General features: G+C 42.7%; 2 protein-coding genes across 3 annotated transcripts in view; both read right to left on the bottom strand.

Moving 5' to 3' along the window:
- Window positions 1–624: 624 nt before the first annotated feature.
- atpaf1 (ATP synthase mitochondrial F1 complex assembly factor 1) lies at window positions 625–6,183 on the bottom strand. 2 transcript variants are annotated; one of them, XM_012832321.3, is made up of 9 exons: window positions 5,937–6,183; window positions 5,381–5,489; window positions 4,174–4,227; window positions 3,628–3,690; window positions 3,427–3,477; window positions 3,283–3,330; window positions 2,210–2,305; window positions 2,009–2,116; window positions 625–1,096 (listed from the first exon to the last, which is right to left on the bottom strand). In XM_012832321.3, the coding sequence occupies exons 1-9, from the start codon at window positions 6,152–6,154 to the stop codon at window positions 929–931; spliced, it is 915 nt and encodes a 304-aa protein (XP_012687775.2). In that variant the 5' UTR covers window positions 6,155–6,183; the 3' UTR covers window positions 625–928. The 2 variants fall into 2 exon arrangements, with proteins under 2 accessions (XP_012687775.2, XP_031430806.1); XM_031574946.2 differs by having other exon boundaries at window positions 5,813–5,946.
- Window positions 6,184–7,452: 1,269 nt separating this feature from the next.
- The window catches only part of frem1b (Fras1 related extracellular matrix 1b), a 32,309-nt gene continuing 18,353 nt past the window's right edge, over window positions 7,453–21,408 (bottom strand). Inside the window, 14 exon segments of the mRNA XM_031574942.1 lie at window positions 7,453–7,771; window positions 8,283–8,368; window positions 10,274–10,392; window positions 10,792–10,995; window positions 11,500–11,762; window positions 11,870–12,019; window positions 12,513–12,585; window positions 12,670–12,799; window positions 13,112–13,256; window positions 13,724–13,925; window positions 15,569–15,989; window positions 18,762–19,026; window positions 20,347–20,542; window positions 20,879–21,020. Coding sequence (XP_031430802.1) covers window positions 7,575–7,771; window positions 8,283–8,368; window positions 10,274–10,392; window positions 10,792–10,995; window positions 11,500–11,762; window positions 11,870–12,019; window positions 12,513–12,585; window positions 12,670–12,799; window positions 13,112–13,256; window positions 13,724–13,925; window positions 15,569–15,989; window positions 18,762–19,026; window positions 20,347–20,542; window positions 20,879–21,020 — 2,593 coding nt within the window. The 3' untranslated portion in view covers window positions 7,453–7,574.

The following is a 21,408-nucleotide window of genomic DNA, read 5'->3' as shown; positions in this document are numbered from 1 at the left end:
AAAACAGTGAATCATGTTCTACAACGCCTTCAGTGACGATATTAGATATTAAAAAAAGACCGTGGCCTGGTTCTGTCTCTGAATCACCAGATTAAAAAAACTACTTGCGTTTTATATTTGATATATTTACGTTTCTAAAAGGTTTCACCACATTTAAATTATACACTAAATACATCAGACATCAGAATATATCTGTGCACTTCCATATGCATTAAAATCGTGTTGCTCCACCCCTTGTTTACAAAATAACCTTAAAAACATGACAGTATTTTACCACAGAATCAGACATAGATTCTGACACTGACAGAAACATGCAACAGAACGATGAAAGGTGTGGCAACACAAATCATAACAGGTTCAGCTTCTGAGGACACCCATCAGCGTCATCGCCATCAGATAGTTTTCCTTAGGGGATCCTGGAAGCAACCTTTCTTCTAATATATATATGATACTGATTGGATTGCATATAAAACATTTGTCCTGCTAATCACCTGCTTATAACTTTTAGCTTCCAAAAAAATGTTCAACTTTTAAACAGATAAAGCTCTGGTGAATGAATTTCATTAACATTTAATGTAGGAGTGTGTGTAACTCCTCCCTGGAAGAGCCGGTCAATAGCCAGAGAAAATTATTACATTTTAATATTGCAGTACACATTATTATACCAGTTACATTACATTTGCAGTATTACCATATGCATTGGCAATTACAGCAGAACTTACAAGGGAGTAGTGATGAAAACAACCCCACAATCTTTGAACTGTTTTTTTTTGTAGCAAGTCCAGCCACGTTTTCAAACTTTTTCAGCAATACCTTCTTCAATGAGACTGAAGGTATTCCATTGTCCCCCACTAGGTCATCATTCTTTGACTCTTCATTCCCCCATAGTGATAATCATGTCACTGTCCAAGAATTGTTCGTTTCCAGTCTAGGACTTAAGGCCGATGCCACTCTGCTCCAGCTCAGCAATCACAGACATGTGCCTGAAATCAGCTGGTCTGTGATTGAAGGTCTCCACCAACTGGAAGGTCTCTTGCCGCTGGGAAGCATAAAATACCTGGATCTGATTGGCCAAGCACTGGGCTTGGTGGATGCCCTGAAAAGACAATGTAATTAATTAATTAGTTGATGTTTGAGTGGAGTCTCTTGCTTTAGAAAAAGGGTTTTGAAACATTTCTGATGATGGCACTCTAGGTGTCTAGCAACAAAGAGATACATCAAAATAAGAGTCCAGGGCAAGGAGCAATTACCCATCAATGTGGCACATAGAGATTACGTTTTAAAAGCACAGAAATGGTCATGCAAGATCTGGAGCTCAAAACAGATCTTGTAAAAATCTAACGACAACATATAGGCTTATGCGTGAACTTAAAGGGTAACTTCGGGATTTTTCAACCTAGGCCCTATTTTTTTTTAGATCTTTTTGGGCCCAAACGTTTACTAAACAGATCTTGGTATAAAGGAGGCGCTCTCCATTTATTGGTCCACCATGTAGTGCTGGAGTGGGCCATCGACTACAGGCACTGAATGGAGTGCTTTGTCTGAGACAAAGAAGAGGAAGGTAAAACACTGACTGTACAAACAGTCATTTTCTACAGTGTCTTTGCAATTATGATTGAGGTAAACAGGTGTATCTCTGTATGGATCCTTTCCGTGTTGTCAGACCCTTACACTCTGGGTCATGCTGGGTTGTTTTTGTAACCCAAACGCCGGGTCATTTCATTGGGTTATGTTAACTCATTCTGGGTTGTTTTTGCAACCCAAACGCTGGGTCATTCCATTGGGTTATGTTAACTCATTCTGGGTTGTTTTTGGAACCCAAACGCTGGGTCATTTCATTGGGTTATGTTAACTCATTCTGGGTTGTTTTCTGTAACCCAGCTGCTGGGTTAGTGGTGAAGACAGCGCCCTGACCTCTCCTCCACAAGATGTCACATAATCTAACCACCGGCTGGACCCAAAAAGATATAAAAATAGGGCCCGAATGTTTCCCTTTAAGATGACTTACAATGAATTTTGTATCCATCTCTGCGGTCATGAGTACAACCCCCTTGTCCTCCAGCAGGTCTGTGTAATGGTGGATGATCAGCTGACTTGGAGCATTCTCGCCTGCAGTCTGACATGAGTAGAGAGAAATCAAGGTTAACAATTTAAACTGTGTACATCGTCAGATATGGCCTCATCAGCTGCTGAGGGGTAGGACACTTACCTGAACATTGATGAGGGAGGTGAAATGAAGCTCGTGGCCAGCCCACTGACCCAGGAAGAACTCATAGCCTTCTTGTTGTGGCAGAGCATAGAGGAACTACAGACAAAAAAAAAAAGGTAATTTAGAAGTCAATAGATCTGTGGACATGATTATGATTAGGCCACCTTTAGAATTGTATCATAGCTGGTTGTAGATGTGCATATTAGTGGACAAAACCCTAATGATCTTAGCAAATGGATAAAATATTACAGTATAATATTACAAAACATTTTTAGAGAAACACTATATCAGAGTAAACTCTTCTACGTCTAGCACATAATATGCTCTTTTTATATGTCCACAGGACATGTGTCATGAATACATCAACACTGCCATCACATACAACACTGGTGTCCCTATTTAGAGTCCAACCTAATAGAAACTAAGACAAATAGGATAAAACATCACTTCCTCAATATCAGTGATAATATTCTCTTTTAACCAACAAGATTTCCAGGAGCCATAACACCCCGGTTACATGCCCGCGATGCGACGGAAGTGAAATGCTACTTAATTTCTGTTGGAGGCAGGCGATTGTGACGTGGACGAGCGAAATGGGGCGAAGCGAGCGAAAAAAATTGAGGAAAGTTTAATCATATGCAAATGAGGAGCGAATTACGCCAGCAGCGGCCAATCAGATTGTTTGATGTTGTCTCTTGACGGTTTGAAAATTGCAGGGCTATGGCGTAATTCGGTTGTTTCATTTGCTAAAAAGAAAAGCTTGGATTGCCTTGAAAGGGGTTGTTGTTGTTCCTGGTATGTTAGATATTTAATCCTGGGCTTACTTTAATAGAATGACAGTTTTGATATAAAGACAAGTGACTAGATAGCTTACTAGCTGGCTAGCTTGCTAACTAGCTCACTAGTGCAGTCTGTTATGCTATTTCCACACGCTACGCCACGCCCACTCAAAGCGATGGAAGCGTTTGGCGTCGCTGGCATGTATCTGTACAATGAGACTGAAAAGCGTTTGGCGTCGCTGGCATGTATCCGCACCATGAGACTGAAAAGTGGTAGTGAGAAAAAGGGCTTACACTCGGACATGATTTGGCTCTGTTGGATATCACTTCAAAGGTTGATCCCTGAAACAAATACACAGAGTACAAATACAGTGACGTCCAAGGCATCATTTAAATGGCATTAACAAGGACAGGGACATACACGGTGGCAAGACCTACTGGTATGACTGCACTGATGGTGTCCTTAGTGGAATAGTACTGCATCCAGAGCTACAAGAGACAACAAAACTCTATTCAATACACACGAAAACTAAAGAAATGAAAAGGATGACTGAGGCTAGTTAGTGGCAGGTTATATGAATGTGTTAAAACAAAGACTTCCAGATGGAGGTGGAAGTTAGGTGAGACAGAAACATTTACTTTTCCAATTTCTTCTCCAGAAATGTCCTTAACCATTTCAAGGTTGAGAATGGATCCAAGAGTCTGTGAAAAAAATTATAGCATATTCGAAAAAAAAGGTTAATGACTAATAAGGAGGTATATGGTCATTGATATGATACAAATCTAATCAGTTAAATGATAGACAACTGTACAGTAGAAAAACAGTAAACCAGATGTACTCTCACCAGATGTACTGTCAAGTTGTGTGATTACGTTTACACAATTGTGACAAACTAGCACAGGGGTGTTCAATCCATGGCCAGATGTTATACTGATGTTTTCCCTCGCTAGCATAACAGCGCAACATTTCTCAGGGATTTATTAATCAATAAGGAAACATCCAAAGAACTTTGCCGTTAGATTTTAGGAGCAATCAAATGTTTCCAGTGCTTACAGGTATCAAATTCCATGTGGCTATTCCATTTGTTATTATAAAAGTGCAGAATTTCAACCTTAGAATTGTACATGCTTTTTTTTAAATTTTAGAATTCAAATCTGTCTCGTATGATTAGTGATTTCCTTTACCTTGTCCTTGGAGAATCCCCCAGCGCTACCTTGCTGTTTGCCCTGTTGTTCCTCCTGCAAACACAAACCAGGTTTGTTTTTCAAATACGGTCTCGTCCACAATCATTATAGTATTATAGTAAGGAAGGACACATGCTCAATACTGCAACTTTTTCCCCAAGTAAATTATGCTTTTTTTTTGCTTGACCCCACCCCTAAGGCCCTGTTTACACGGAGCCTGGATTGCCTGAATCCGGAGAGAAATGTCTCCGGATCGACCTTTCGTTTACACGAACCGGGCGGATTGGGTCAGTGAATCCACAACCTTTGGAATCGGGTCTCCAAAGTGAGTAGATTCGAACCCGCCAGCGGATTGGTGTTTGTGTAAACCCCGATCCACACACTTTCTAACCTGATGATATAATTGCCCCACGTGAACGCCTCGCAACCTCAGCCTGAACCCTTATGAACCCCGCTGTGTCACTTCATAACAGCAACATAAACTAAATCGATGTTGTTAAGAAGCTGGTTAGGAAAGGGATGACATTAGCAAACCACACTTTAATCTATCACTGTTTAATCTATTTGCATCAGACCATTGTTCAAAACCGATTTTTAAAAGTGTCAGCAATAGCCTATATGAGCAAATCTGACGTGAAGAGATTTTTATTATAGACAGAAGTTTCAAAACGGTAACTAGCACAAACGAGGGTTATGGCGAAGTGCGCGATGTGGAGCGAAATGGAAAACCCCTCTGCTTAATATGCCAGTCGTCACTGTCGCATTTTAAAGCCTTAAACTTGGAGTGCCATTTCTCCACACACCATGCTAACATAGCCCGTGAGTTTCCTAAAGGCACAGAGCTACGCAAGCACAAGGTAAATACTTTGAAACGTGTGTCAGAGAAACAGACTCAGCTTTTTCGAAAAGTCACAAAGTACTCACAAATACAATTTGCGTTTTCTTGACACAGCTCTGTGTATACACGATAAAAAAAGGTACTGGATCCAAAAATGAATCCGGATTCAGGCAATGCATGCTCCGTGTAAACGTGGCCTAATACTGACCTATCTAATTCCCTGATCATTCACTCCCAGACAACAACCAATCATAACTGATTGATATATTCCTAGTCATAAGAGCTAGAGCACACACACAGTCACACAAACAGGGAAATAGACGTTCAGCAGAAGGTAGGTAGGTAGGCCTTTGCCATAAAATACCATACCTTCTCTTCCATGCGTTTTATGAACTCGGCTTGTCTTGAGTGTCCCAATGGTTCTCTCTTCATCTCTGTCCGTTTCTCCAATATAACTTTATACTCCTGGGGTTTGGCACTTTCATTAACATGAACAGATTATACATAAATTATCAAGATGCACATCCAAAGACAAAGACATCCACTTTATACAAAGACATAGATCTGTACGTTTTGTGTCAAAGCACTGTACTCACTTCACTTAGTAATAGTTTACACACATAAAGTTACAAACAAATGTAGCCAACTTGCATTTCTAGGTGTGAATTTCGCAATATATTAGGCTATATGAATCATGACATCCCACATGAACAAGTTCTTAGAACATATATTTTCAGCAGAGTTGGGAAAATTCCCTTATTTAGCTTGCTAGGTCTAATATGAATTATCTGTTAACGTTACCATTCCCAATCACCATCATACTCATGCGGACGCTGCCTTTCAGGTTGCAAATGTAGCTAGCGTTACATGATTACAGAGCCTTGGTTGCTAAAGTTAGCTCTACAGATAGGTTAACGTTAGCTACCTTCGAAGCCTCCTTATCTTTTCCTCATATTTACTAAAATAAGGATTTTCTTCCAGCTCCGGTTCCGGTTCTTTTTTCACTGAAAAGGTTCGAAACTGCTGAGACACCAGGCCAGGAATGAGCGGCCTGATACCCGTTGCCCTGACTGCCATCATTCCTCGGTACAAACATGACATTTGTACCAAGGCGGCCGCCATGTTTCCCCCCCTGTCGCACATAGATGGTGCTCCGAAATGAAACGGAGGGAATAATGACGAAGGTTCCTATACGGACAGTGACTATTTTTAGCACATTGTGAAAGTTTTAGTGATTAAAATGATTCATGTCAGTCGACTAGAAATGTTATATACGCGATTTATTTAGATATTTACTTAAAGTTACACTCACGATGAACGCACAGACGATTTTACAAGGATACATCCATTGAATGTAGCCCTATTGTAGCCTACCTTCACCATGTTACCTTTGGTGCCAGAGAAATCAATATTTAGGTAAGCTTATCATCTTATTAACTATGATTACATAGACCAGACTGGTAATATGCCACAAACAGACAGTGGCCTATCTATCAGCCATCTCAAAACACCAGAACATTTGTCCAGTCTGCATTTCAAAACCCAATATTAACGCTATTTCTAGGCAGGACATTTTCCGTAGAAAGTTGGCATATTCCACCAGACACTGTACTGCTATTCAATGTACAGTGGGGTGTGATTAGGTGATGTCAAGGAGGATGTAATATAATTTGAAATCCAGATATGGCTTCTGCCTTACATTTACATTTGAAGAGTAGGCTATACTAGGAGGGGATGTTATCCATCAATCAGTTTGACACATATTACCACAAGGTAATGTAAATGGTGAGAACATGAGTGAGTCTTACTTTGGATCTTATTTTGAATCATTGCCACACAATAACAAAATAGTTTCTACACATTCCACTGCGTTGGTTCTTGTGAATAAGACCTCATTATCATGCATTCTCATTCTCCAGCTATAGACTTAGGGGTCTTGACATTGAAAGATCTCTTTCCGTGCATCACTTACTTGTGACCATGTTGTTATGATCTTATTATTTTCCATTTTAGACCATGGCAAAGCATTTACATCCCTTTGTGGTAATTTTTTTTCAAAGAAAAAGAAAAGGATGCCACCCCTCCACCTTTACGGAAAGCTGGGTAGAAAGATGCATAGACGTTTATAGGGGGAATATTATAGCTCATCCCCAACTAGGTTCATTTAGTAGGATGCATGTGTCTGTACAGCTTTGTGCATGGGCCCAATGAGAGTACAATGGAATGATTTCAGACTACTACCTATGTATGCTCAGCCTAGTTTGAATGCAGATTCAGAATGTAATACTTCAGTCCTTTAACAATCCAATGAGTGGTAGGCATAGGCAGGTGTAGATTGAAAACAAAATGGAGATTCATTTGTTTGACTTTATTGTGTCTACCTCTGCAGCTTCTGGATTTACACACATAAACAGATGTGTATGATATATGATCTTTTCAGATTGATACAGAGTTTAGGAAATCAAACTGTTTAAGCTTGTTTTATCTCACAAACAAGATATTTCTATTAAGCTATTGACATTTGAACAATCTTCCACACTATAATGTGGCAATAAAGTCTCCTTCAGATGTTATGAGCTGCGGCTGAACAGATATATTTGTACTCGTCTCCTGTAATGCAATTTTTTTGAGTCCATTTTCTTTGGGATTCAGCCAACACACAGCTGGGGTCCGAACTGGAATCTCTGTTCATCTGAAGTTTGGAGAACAACAAAGGCTTCCCATCTGTCCAGGTCCACTGTCCCATGGCTCCGGTCAGCCCTGCACACAGAGACTCTACACTCAGTCAAGGAGCAGTGAGTATTTTCAAATATCTAAAGCATGTTCATCACTTATTCAAAGAGAAGTGCTCAAAGAGTCTTTTTTTCAAAACGTCAAGCAATGGAAATGATGTAATCAGAGGCAATAGGGAATACGTTTTTGTTGTCAAATTTCCTCAGCACAATGGTGCACTTGGTTATGTGACCCCCCCCCTGTACTTGAAAACATTGCATTAATATACTGGTATATCTTTGTTCCTAAATGTGCACTCACAAAGTTACCAAGTCACATTTGGTTTGGTATGACTGCCATCTCAGAGGCAATCAGCTGCTGTACAAATGAATTGATACATTTAATGATTTTTTTAACAATAGAGTAAAACTAGCGTATATTAGTGTATGTGGCATGTTTTCCGCAATCACCTGCGTACGACCCCCTGCGTAGCTGAGAAATCTGATATTAGCAGAACAAACGTCCACTCTACAATATAGTGAATGTTCTTTTACATTACCTGTCCAAAATGGCTGCTTTCCAGCAAACCTCCACATCCACTTCATATCAGTCATGGAGTGAATACCAGCTAACTGGCTGTGAAGTCTAATGCAGTTTAAGAATCAGAAATAGAAAGAAGGGAACAAAATATGTAAACAAATACTTACAAATACAAAACATTAAAGCAATTTTTTCCCCAATGATGATGATGATGATTATTATTATTATTATTATTAATAATAATAATAATAATCCAAAAATGCCATATTTCTAAAGTACTCCTCAAACAAATTAAGGAATTAGACAGATGATGTTTAAAAGGTGAGTTTTTAAACGCTGCACAGCACTAGGTAAATCATCCCAGTCACCACGAGGTAACATGAACGAATAGAGTCTTGACTGCCATCTCCTGCTGCTGAGCGAAGGCAAAGGCAACAGATGTGATCGAAAGGGGAAACAGCGCTGAATCATGGCATTTAAATAGATTGGTGCCGATCCAGCGGCTGTCTTATAGGTGTGAGAGAGGGATTTAAATGGAATTCTAGCAGCTACAGTGAGCCAGTGAAGGGTGACCAGCGGAGGAGTTACATATGTCCTTTTTGGCTGATCAAAGATTAAACACATCGCCGCATTCTGGATCATTCTTAGATATATAACCAGGGCTTGCACAAGAAGTTGTGTAGCATATTGTGTGAGATTGAGTGAGGCGTTATTGATTCATTATTTATTATCAATTATCAGTTTTTTTGCAGTTTTAGTTGGGGTCAATGGAGATGAACCAAGATGGATGTTAATATTTTGTGCTATAGCGGGATTGGCTGGGAATACCAGGAGCTCAAATTTGAAAGATTGAGCTGAAATATCAGGCAGGCAGAAATTCAAGCCGTTCATCTGGGTGAAAGGACAAGTACAGTTCATCTGCATAACAGTGACAGGAGAAGCCATGGGAACAGGTGCTCTCACCTAAGGAACCAATGGGAACAGGTGCTCTCGCCTAAGGAACCAATGGGAACAGGTGCTCTCACCTAAGGAACCAATGGGAACAGGGGCTCTCACCTAAGGAACCAATGGGAACAGGGGCTCTCACCTAAGGAACTGGGGTGAATAGAAAATAGGAAAGGTCCAAGTACTGATCCTTGGTACTGTGAGTCACCAAGGATTAGAAATGGACCATTACTGCTGTGCTGTGCAGACAGCAAAATGTCCAGCTCACACACAAAGCTGCCAAGTTGTCCAGGTGGACGATGAATAACCACCAGGTATAACTTCAGAGGATCGGTTTCTCATGATAGCATGATATTCACATTTACATTTAGTCATTTAGCAGACGCTTTTATCCAAAGCGACTTACATATGTGCGACTTACAATGTATACACATTTTACATTTTTTTTACATTTACACTGATGGCACACTGCACATCAGGAGCAATTAGGGGTTCAGTGTCTTGCTCAAGGACGCTTCGACAGGGACTCGAACTAGCAACCTTCTGATTACTAAACGACTTCTCTACCTCCTGTACCACTGTCGCCTCTATTCAAACGAGTCATAACTGTGTGCAGGCAGCAGCTGTGTGAATTTCCAGTCATTAGAGACAAGAAAGCTTGTTCCACCTCCTCTACCAGATAAACTAGAGGTGTGGGAAAAGGCATAATTCATTGATAGCGCTAATATATTCATGGCATAGTGTTATTTCAGTCAGTATTCCTGGGGCATAGGCAGTTCTAGGATTGATGGTGGCATCTACCCACCAAGCATGCATACGTAGATATTTGATTTGACTGGTTTCGTCAACCTCAGTAACTGGCCAACACTAGCCCTGTTAATGTCAATGGCATAAAACCAATCTACAGTACTTCTCATCGTGGACTTTAAAAAAAAACCGATGTGATGGTATATAATGTTGTAGGCTACATTACGACAGTATTAAAAATGTATTGCAATAGCAACATTCGAGACATTTGTGTTCTGACAGTAGTGTATGTGCTGTGATGATCTGTGCAGGACATACATCACAGAGCAGGCTTGCTGGGCACTGCTCCAACTGGCCACTCCAGGGCCGAGGATGTAACAACGCTTTCTGTAGTGAGTCCAGCCAGAGGGACAGTCCAGACTCACTGCCTTACTCGACTGGAACGCAGGAGAGAGAGAGAGAGAGGGGAGAGAGAGAGAGAGAGAGAGAGAGAGAGAGAGAGAGGGAGAGGGAGAGGGAGAGGGAGAGGGAGAGGGAGAGGGAGAGAGAGAGAGAGAGAGTATAAAGTCTGGTGAACAGCAGGGTGAATTGTTGACTGAAAGATTATTATCATTTTTATTTAGAAAATCTAGTGATATTAAATGAACTTTTGATAAGTTAAAAAGTTTGGAACATGTTGTCACTTTGGCTTTCTAAAAGCAGATTGTAGAATGGATTTTATCAACAAAATGGAGAAACAGATTAGTAGCGTATCTCTAAGTTGATATAACAGACATTAATCAACAGTTTTGAGTTTCAAACCTGAGGTTCTTCCAAAGGTGTTGTTCACACTTTACCTTTCGCTGGCGCTGACGTTTCCTTGTGTCAGAATGATTGGGGGCGGAGTCTCTGAGGGGGACCTCTTCAGGTTTGTGCCCACTGAGGATCTGGCCGGTCCATGACCAGATGGGGGTGATTTCCAAGTCTGGATGAGCGGGTGGTCTTTGATCAGAGCTCAAAAGTCTGTCCTCCACCAGCATTAAGGGGATCACCGAATGGATCTTATTGGCAGAGGATGAGGGACCACAGTTTAGAACCAATACGACCAGACAGAGCAGCACATTGTTTGTTTGTAAATGAATAGCAATTCCGAAAAATAGCTATTTAAAGTTGCTAAATCAGTACAGCAGCCAAGCAAACCTGTAGCTGCAGTTGAATTAACCAGCTATTGGTTCATTGTCATAATTATACCATACATTATAACAGCTGCTTCGTAGGTAATGTCATTTAAGCCCAAATATACAATAAGAATATTGACTATGTCAGTATCCACTGTACCCCACCCTTTAAAGTAGGACGAAACCTGGAGGAAAAAAACATACTCTCCTGACTTTTTCTTTAGCCCTCAGCTCAACATCTGAGTGAGACACCTAAATCACTTAAAAATATTTCTTATTTCTTCTGAAAATCAAAATAATTATTATTTAATAATGTATTGGTTTATGCTGTTGTACTAAGAATGTTTGCACAGGGCATAGGACGTATGGAAACCCAGTCAGACTCACTCTGTGGCTGTTTCTGCCCACCAGTAGCCTCTTGCCTTGTGGATGATATGGTTGGTCCTGTGCTCTCCCCTCAGAAGAGTCAAGGAAATGGCCATGAGATGGAACATCACCCCTTGGAGGGCGGCCTTCCCAGACAATCCCAGTATGGGGATCCTGGTAGTGTTCTGTCTTTGGCACAGACTGAGGTTGATGGACACTAGGGGGCGCTCTTGCAGGCAGTTGGTCTTTAGTCTCATCTATAAGATCAGCTGGGTCACACCGGCCTAAAACACGCAACAATACAGAACCCAGTTCCAGCACGAGCAACGTATCAAAATGGCAAAACCATTAGCAATCAAAATAATGATTTGTATAAAACCTAAACGTTTACCTCCTCTTGGGTCAATAATCTCTACCCTGGCTCTGTCCGTTGGACCCAGAACAGTATTCTTCTGTGCCTTTAGAACCACATCAAACTTCTCATGGTTCTCCTCCAGCCCATCATCTTTCAGGTAAATGTTCCATGTTTTTATGTTTACACCTGTGGAGGAAGAGTTTGTCTTCTTAGTAATTGTCCTACTCGGCAAGATGAAATTAAATGTAGAACAATCTACAAAGCTGAATATGACCAGATCTGGTTGGTTAAAGAAAACCAAGTAACTACTGACCAAAGTGAGCAAAGGGACTTCATTTGTTGGATTGAAATTGTTTGACATTTATTTGCATTTTTAAATAACTTTTTGTGTTTTGAAGGTTTTTTAACCTGATAGACTAACCACTCATCAACAACAAACAAATAAGGAAAAAAATAAATATTGAGCTGTGTTGGAAAGAGTTGTCTCGTGCGTCCTTTGGGGTTCATGTACCAGGCCATTTCAAGTTGGGCCAGAGTTGAACAAAAAACCTAGGAACTTGACAATACCAGAGAAAGGCTGCATGTTTAACTCTGTTGTATGTCAAATATAAATGTCACAGAACAGGCATGTTCTTTTAAAATAATGAATTGGTGATTTAAAGATTGATGAGTATTTCACCTGGATCAAACTGGATGAGTGCAGCAGTGCTGTGTGTGAAATCCTTCCCCACTTTGGCAGTATCCTCCTCAACCTGATAGAAGAAAAGAGTTTGTGAGAGCTGTTTGTGTGAGTGGCTTACTTTTCAGCATAGAAGCTGTTGCCAGGGTAACTCTACCTGTATTGTGACGTAGGCCGGGTCTCTGCTGTTTCCTCTGCGTGTCACCTGTATGGCCAGTGTCCCTGCATTCTCACACACTCGGTAGCAGGTGGCAGACAGCTCTACACGTGACCATCTCATCTCCAGCCTGGAGGGACAGACAAGAGCACAAATTACACAATGATCTGCCTGTATTAGCACAGTTCTAAGAAGAAGCTCTTTTAACCGTACCTTTCTTCACATTATCTAACTTTAAACAAAAACAATATAACTCAAATTATAGATTATTTTTATCTAATTTACAATCCCATATGAGTCAAACATTTATATTTTACAACAAACATTGCAAAGTGACAAATCATAGCATATTCACAAGCTACTGTACATGCACAATATCCTGATGATGTATTGGTCAATACATATTTGAAGATATTTTGTACGAATGTGTACAATCACCTACACTTCAGGCAGCATAGTGTTTCCTGCCGGGTCTGTTACCCGGAACTCAAAGCTGTCTGCAGTCACCTCCATGTCGGCCGGGATGATGTAACGTATGGCCTTCTGATCCAGGTCTCTCTGGGTGAAGCGGCCCTTGATGTACCCTCCTGTGAACCAGAAAACTCATCACATCTGTCCTTCACACATCTCACATCTGTCCTTCACATGTCCTGCTAGATCCCATTCCTTGCCTTCCCCTGCCAGAGCAACACCAAGTTTATTATTCCTATGGGGCTTCCAACTTCTTAGGAAATAGAAGTAGATCTGATCATATTCTCACTTTAATGTTGTATATTTGCAGGGGCTTTTATATATCACAGATACTTGTAATCAGACACACGCACCTAGTCCCACTCAGTAGTATGGAACTAACAACACTAAGGTTGTCAACACTAAGGAGGTCATGGTAAATGTACGCCATTCCTCTCCTGTGACTGTTGTTTCAGTCCTCCTACTTGTATATGGTGGAAGATAGACCAATAGGATCAATAGTATCTCATTGTTCTAGAAGGATGTGGTAGAACAGATTGCTTCATTGACATTTTTCCATCCAGTACATTTCAGGGGCACCTGCCTGTATGAGCATTTTCCAAGTGTCCAAAATGTGGGGGCCGAACGATGGTGAACTCTAGCTCTTGGACCGGGCTGTCGGGGTCAGACACCTGGAGGTCTTTGGAGGTGATGTAGATGACGTGCTGACCCTCCTGGAGAATGTCCACGGTGCTGGGGGTCCCCTTGGAAACCAGACTCGGAGGGGTCTTATCAAGCTGCTCCACCTGTGGTGGGCGACCCGTACAACCAAAATGACTTATGACATTCTGTAGGGCATGGAAAGACATGGCAAAAAAACAGTACAAATGCAAGTTCCATTTGTGTTAATAATAAGTTAAGAATTTACATTTATTTTGTATTATGTGTCTGTGTCTGTCTGTCTATCAAGTATGTGTGTCAAGTGCCTGTGTTGTTTGTAAAATATGTTGTTTGAGGTCTACCGCAAACCAAATCTACCTACGGATACAAAAGTAACCTGAACCTGAATCTAAACCTGAAATGTAAGACAGCAAAGTTCTGATCAACTAATTAGCAGCTTCAGTGGAGATGTACTGATGTTATTACGCCACAAGAGGGCGCTTTTACATCGTGTAAATGGAGACGCAATGGATGCATGTCAGCACCAAGTACAGATACTTACTCTACACGGCAAGAGTAGAATCAGTAAGGCATAATGTCATAAAATAAGACATAAACAAATAATGTGATAAAATAAGAAATTATAAAAAAAATCCTTTCCTGACTAATATATTGATATAAATGTTCATTTATCCATTCAGACACATATCCAAGTGGACAAAGTATTGAACGAATACCAAAATTGTAAGTTAGATTTTGTTCTCAAACACAACATGTGTGTTTGTTCTGCATGAACTAAATCCACGAGTAGAGTCTGTCTCATCCTCTTCCTCCACTGGTGAAACTACAGTGCAGTGTCTTTAGCCTCCTGCTGAAATATATGCCACCTCAAAAATAGTTGTTGATAGGTGATGAGCACTATTATTAGCCCCTTTGGCATGTCACATGTGAACAGGGGGCATTTAAGGTTTTATTTATGATGACACCACATGCTCTGCTCTGCTCTGCTCTGCTCTCCCGTGGCAGGGAAGGGGGCTGTGCATTCATTCAAGCATTTGCTCCACGTTCCTGGCCTGCGTTAGTGCACTGCCGTTCCAGCCAAGAGGTTTGTGTCCCAGGGGTCCTTAGAGTTTCTCCTGCCGTGTGCTGCCCTCACCTATGACTCACCTCGCTCTCTTTCTCTGTTTCTGTTTGTCTGTTTCTCTCTCTCTCTCTGTCTATCTCTCTCTCTTTCTTTCTTTCTCTCTCTCCTCTCTCTCTCTCTCTCTTTCTTCTCTCTCTCTCGCTCTCTCTCTCTCTCTCTCTTCTCTCTCTCTCTCTGTCTCTCTCTCTCTCTCGCCAATGTCAGGGCTGTTTGTATGGGCCATCTTGTTAGCTTCCGCACCGACCACTCAACAGAATAGCAGAGCAGGGGGAGGGTCACGAGAGAGTTCAAGACGGCACACTGCAACAGAGCTGCACACCTGGCCAGCAAGTGGCCTTCGCTCGCAATAACAGCAGGAGGGCTGAGAGGAAGACTGCCCCTCCCTCACTGAGAGAACATACAGTATACATGAGGCGGATTTTACACTCTCTTTGGAAAGGTGTCTCTTTATAGTTGTCTAATGGGCTACAAAACTGCCCCTCATTTTGTTTTCATAAAAAGCTATACATTCTTCTCAGGGCACAAAAACAATTCAATAATAATAAACATTATGTATGTATAATACACAATCCATTTAAAGGTTAATGTCAAGCTAAATTAAATGTGCTGAGAACCTTCAGCCTAACATAGTTTAGTCAGACTAACCTGTATGGTGAAGACCACGGGGTCTTCCTTCAGCTGGCCATACTCCAGGTAACCTCGGTTGGTTCCGTCTGAGGGAAGGAAGCTGAATTGATCTATGTGGGCTGGTCCACCCAGGTGCTTGTAGACCAGGTCCATGTTGTTGATGTTGACCTGAGTGAACCGGTTTTGGGCTAATGTTAAAGGGAGGCCCTTCAGAAGCAGGCGGCCGTACTGGGGGAGATGCGTAATGGTATAGGTCAGGTTCTCCTGGACCGTGTCAGGGTCCGTCAGCAGCAGGTTCTCAGACGAGAGGGACTGAGAACTCCCCTCTGTGAGGTGCAGGCCTGTGTGGGTGGCCAGGGTTGGGGGGATGCGGTCTCTGTGGTCTATCAAAAACATCAAGGAGCCAGTCTTAGAGGATACGCCATTGGTAATGACAAAGCTGTGGAATAGAAATGTTAAGCTAGGTCAGCGCTGATGAAAAGCTGTCAAATGTATTCAAGATATCAATTACACATTTTATTATTAAATGAGCAGCAATGTTGATTCTCTGTCATTTATAATGTTTAAAGAACCATTCTTTACTACTTATTTACAATTGGTGTCCCACAACACTGGTAGCAATACCTCAGTAAAATACAGTATATTAAATTCACCCAGTTACACATTCTGAAACTAAATGTTTATTAAGGTATTTATTATAGATATATTAAGGTTTTTTTAGTTTTAAAAGTTTAAGCGCCTTGAGACAATTTTATTGTTTTGGTGCTATATAAATACAATTTAATTTAATTGAATATATTTATAAAAAAATATATATATATCGGACACAAACATATTTCACACAAGAGATGTGTAAAAAATGTGTATTTTATCCAAAGATTAATATTGTGTAAATGTTTATTCATTCATATACTTGTACATTGTAAGCATGTATGCAGAAATAATATACAATGATTTTTTTTTTATAATTCTAATAATTATTGAATGTTGCTGAATCATAATTTAAATGGAAAATTCATACATTTGAATATATTTCAAGTAATAAAAACAAATATTTAAATATTGGCTCAAATTTGTTCTGGATATGAAATGAAAACCCAGAGATCTCCATCCAAATCTAAAGCAAATGTATTCACGCTGTGTAGTTGTACGTGTGCGTTCTGGCCTATTGGCCCTCGCCTGAGTGCATTAGCCAGGGCTGGTGAGTATTAGTGCGTGCTCAGCGCTGCCTTCTCTTGCCCAGTGTGTGACAGCGACAAGGCACTGGAGCAGAAAAAGGGAACAGGGGGATGAGTAGACCTGAGTCAAACCATTGCCAAGACAATCTGCCCTGCATTCCCCATCACACACACACACACACACACACACACACACATATGCACACACATATGCACACACACACACACACACACACGCATACACACACACACACACACACACACACATACACACACACACACACACACATATGCACACGCACACACACACACACACACACACCACACACACATATGCACACACACACCACCCTGAAGGCCTGCAGCTGGCATCCGGCAGCCATGGAAAACAGTGCGAGCACCACCACACACAACCTCTTCCAAAGCAGGTCTGCTCGTACCACTGAACTGGTGAAACATCTGGCACCGCCATTGTCCCATATTTGCTCAGTAATTGTGCTCAGGGATCCCTGTCGGAGGATGCTTCTCTGGATGCCACGCAAGAAATGCCAGGCAGTGTTATTACGGCCCTAATAATACCCATTCATCATCCGCTGTCACGGCAACACAGAAGGGTGAAAAAAGCGCCTCGTTGAAAACACCTTCTGCCTCTGTGCTGGCTAGGCCAGCGCTGTCAGGGGCAAATCTGATGCACAGGTGTTCTCTCAGGTGTCAGGCAATACCAGGGTCTGTTGCCCAAACTGTTTGTCTGCTACCCACACACACACACACACACACACACACAACACACAAACACAAACACAGGCTGTCTGTAGAGGCACACATATGGCCGAAAGTGATGTCGGAGCTCCACCCACGCCTCTGTGAGCGCTCCAAAGCGGCGCTCTAACGGGGCCAGTGTGGCCTATGCGCTTGGCTGGAGCTCGCTGATCTGTTCACCGCTTGGGGGAGATGACAGAAGGGGTGATCATGTGATCATAAGGTCTCTTTGCCCCTGCTTCTTAGAGATGGGACCCATACGCCCTGCGCCTCTGTGATGGCATGCGTTGGCAAGAGAAGAGGGGTGATCTAAAGCCCCCCCCCTCCCACCTTCTCATACCCCAGAGAGACACCCTCTGTGTGCCCCTTGTCAGGCTTGGCACTTGGCTGAAGAAGGCTGATTTCCTCCCAGATGACCCACCGTGGGTCTGAGCCGAGCTTCTGGTTGACAAACGGAAGACATGCACAAAGCCAGGCGAAGTGGACAGGTCACACCCCAGCGCCACGCTCGCTGTTGAGCCAATCTGGCACAGAGAGCACATCGACCTAGCAAACGTGATCAAATCTTTGTTTTGGGGTATTGCTCTTTATCCCCTTTTGTCCCCTCACCCTACACACTTGCCCAGGACACATGGAAGGCTTTGTGAGGATATTGTCATTTTTAAACACCCACAATAATTGGATACTATTGCAATTAAAGAAGCATTTTGTTAGGTGAAAATTCACATGCTCCTGCTTACATAAGCACATGATTCATACAAGGAAATTATTAATACAAGGCACTTGATTAATATATCCTTAAGTCATTAACAGTGTTTCGAAATTATCTCCATCACATACGTATGTTCATTTAAAAATCAAATAGCATTTTCCATCTGATATTTCCAGCAGCGTGCCTGGTATGCAGTAAATGTGGTAATCAGCAAGTTAAGTCTGAAATGCCCAGCAGCATATGTTTCGATCAGTTTTTTCCCCCCCCAATGCATTGATGGGGGCGACAGTGGTACAGTAGGTAGAGAAGTCGTTTAGTAATCAGAAGGTTGCTAGTTCGATTCCCTGTCGAAGCGTCCTTGATCAAGACACTGAACCCCTAATTGCTCCTGATGTGCAGTGTGCCATCAGTGTAAATGTAAAAAATGTGTATACATCCTTGTAAGTCGCTTTGGATAAAAGTGTCTGCTAAATGACTAAATGTAAATGTAGTTAAGTCTGAAATGCCCAGCAGCATATGTTTCCATCAGTTTCCCCCCCCCCCCCTAATGCATTGATCTAACCTGAAGTAGTCCTGGGCCTCCGTGTGGCTGTTGTCATGGGTATAGCTGACACGGTGAGCTGCCACGTCCATCTGGGTGAAGGAGGTCAGTGGCACCCCCGGGTGCTGCACTATGTGGAGGTGGCCATGCTTGGGTGGCACAGACACGGCATAGACCAGCTCCTCTGATGAGCTGCCACTGTCGGAGGCCAGGAGGTGGTCTGTGGTCAGGATGACCCTCTCACCCTCCACCAACTCCACTGGCTTAGTGACCAAAGCAATGTCACCTGTGGGAAGAGGAAACACACCGACCACACTTGGGGTGTAAATGGAGCACCACAGAAGAGATGAACACCTCATCTCAGAGATGAATATACTACTGCCTCATCGGTGTGGCCTCCCCTTTAAAAGGCAGCCATGTTTGTCTGAGCCACGCGGCCTCCCCTTTAAAAGGCAGCCATGTTTGTCTGAGCCACTGGTTTCATGTGTTTCTTTTTTCATCTAGAACACCAATACAAAATATGTCATATGTTATGTGAACATACAGTATATATAAATGCTCTCGTCTTTAAATAGACGACACGCTCACACACATCTGGCAGTGCCAAAAGCACTGGGAGAATGGGGACATGAATAAGACATTTGAAAATCTAAAGAACATGGGAGTTATTTTTTGTTTACTCTGACTGCTTGAAGAAACATGACTGTGTGTGTGAGTGTGTGTGTTTGTTGTGTGTGTGAGGCGTGGGGGGTTATGGCAGGGGACCGGTATGTGTGTGTGAGTGTGTGTGTGTTTGTTGGTGTGTGTGAGGCGTGGGGGGTTATGGCAGGGGACCGGTATGTGTGTGTGAGTGTGTGTGTGTTTGTTGGTGTGTGTGAGGCGTGGGGGGTTATGGCAGGGGACCGGTATGTGTGTGTGAGGTGTGTGTGTGTGTTTGTTGGTGTGTGTGAGGCGTGGGGGGTTATGGCAGGGGACGGGTATGTGTGCGTGAGTGTGTGTGTGTGTGTGTGTGTGTGTGTGTGTGTGTGTGTGAGGCGTGGGGGGTTATGGCAGGGGACCGGTGTGTGTGTGTGCTGCAGCCAGCTGTTCCTGCGCCTCCCCCCATTAATAATGCACTGTGTTCTGAGGTGGCCCATCCTCGGCTCCAGTGCGTTCTCACCTGTCTTCCTGCAGGACGGGCCAGCACTGGGGTGTGGTGCTGGGGGACGAGGAGCCGCTTGCTAGGGAGGCAGGGCTGTTAAGCTCAATGAACTGGCAAAAGCAGGCAGGCGTCTGGGCAGACCACGATCTGAATTATAAATGCCCAGAGCATTGGTCTGCAGTTTAAGTTTTCATCGTATTGGCCACAGCTGACCCTTGTGGCCTTAAGTTGCGCTGCTGTTTTGTTCAAATGAGGTGTGTTTTCTCTAACCGTGCAAGCGCTAAGGCCTCCATCTCCATGCATGGTCTGCCCTAAGTAACTCACCTGTAAGGATCTGATTCCAGGGGACAGTAATAGACAATTCTGTAATAGATAGTCTAATGTTTGACAATAGATAGTCTACTGTTTGACAATAGGCTGTTGGTAAATTGACAGTGCGTTGAAGCCTGCAGGCTGTCCTCTCACCTTTCTGTGGAGTGTGTATCGAGATGAAGAAACTTCCAGGGGGTGAGGGGTTGTCCACGTCGGTCAGGTAGAACACAAAGCGGTCATGACCTTTGAACCCAGTGAGGGTTGTGTGTGTGTACCACAGGAAGTTCAGCTCCACATCCTCCTGAGTGAAGTTTTGCCCTGGTGTTAGATCCATCCATCCGCTCTGTGTCTACTCAAGCAAGCACAGGCAGACCCACACGTGTGTTTACAAATATCCTCAACATCCACACAGTACAGAACAGTTCTGGCATGCAAGCATTCATTTTTGTTTTAACTACATTTTGACACTTAAAATCAAATGCTTTATTAGAAGCTATTGATGCTGAATAAAGTGCAGGTACCCGTGCTGAATGAAAATAGTTCACCACACACTGCAGAATTGCATCCACAAAAATGTCCCAGCATATGTGTAGAAATTAAATGTCAATGTTAAATATTAAATGTAAAAACTGGAATGCTCTTTCAATATTTCACCAAATATTGGCACATATTATTGACCGGTCACCTTCAGCTGCAGCAGGCCAAACTTGGGTCCAGCGTTGAGGATGTAGTAGAGTTGATCGTTTGGAGTGTCCTGGTCCACTGCTTCCAGCACCACACTGGAGATGACCCTGTGACCTTGAGCCTCCATCTCCATACCTGTGTTTCTGCACGTGGAGCGGTAGAGAACAGAGGCAGGCGAGAACAGGCTGAGAACGAGGCAACGGCACAATTCAATCTTCTCCCGCTCTTAACGAGTAAATAAATAAATAAATAATCCAGCATGCCTCCTCAGCCCCCGCTGCCTCGAAAGGAAACAAAATGCAAGAGGGACCAGCCTGTCAGACCCAGTACGCAAGGACAGTGAAACGAGGAAGCGGGTGTGTGCCAGAAAGCCAAATTATTTCTGCCGCGCTGGAGCTTACAAGAGGCAGCCGTGCCAACGCACTGAGTCAAATGATACAATTCCTGATCTAAGGAAAATGATAAGCACACACACCAACGACTGTGGATTGGTGGAGGTCCTGATTTACTCAAGGATGTAACTTCATTCCC

Source organism: Clupea harengus, chromosome 10 (assembly GCF_900700415.2).
Source record: "Clupea harengus chromosome 10, Ch_v2.0.2, whole genome shotgun sequence".
Classification (NCBI taxonomy): domain Eukaryota; kingdom Metazoa; phylum Chordata; class Actinopteri; order Clupeiformes; family Clupeidae; genus Clupea; species Clupea harengus.
Note: the sequence above shows the minus strand (reverse complement) of the source record. Positions and strands in the feature narration are given on the sequence as shown.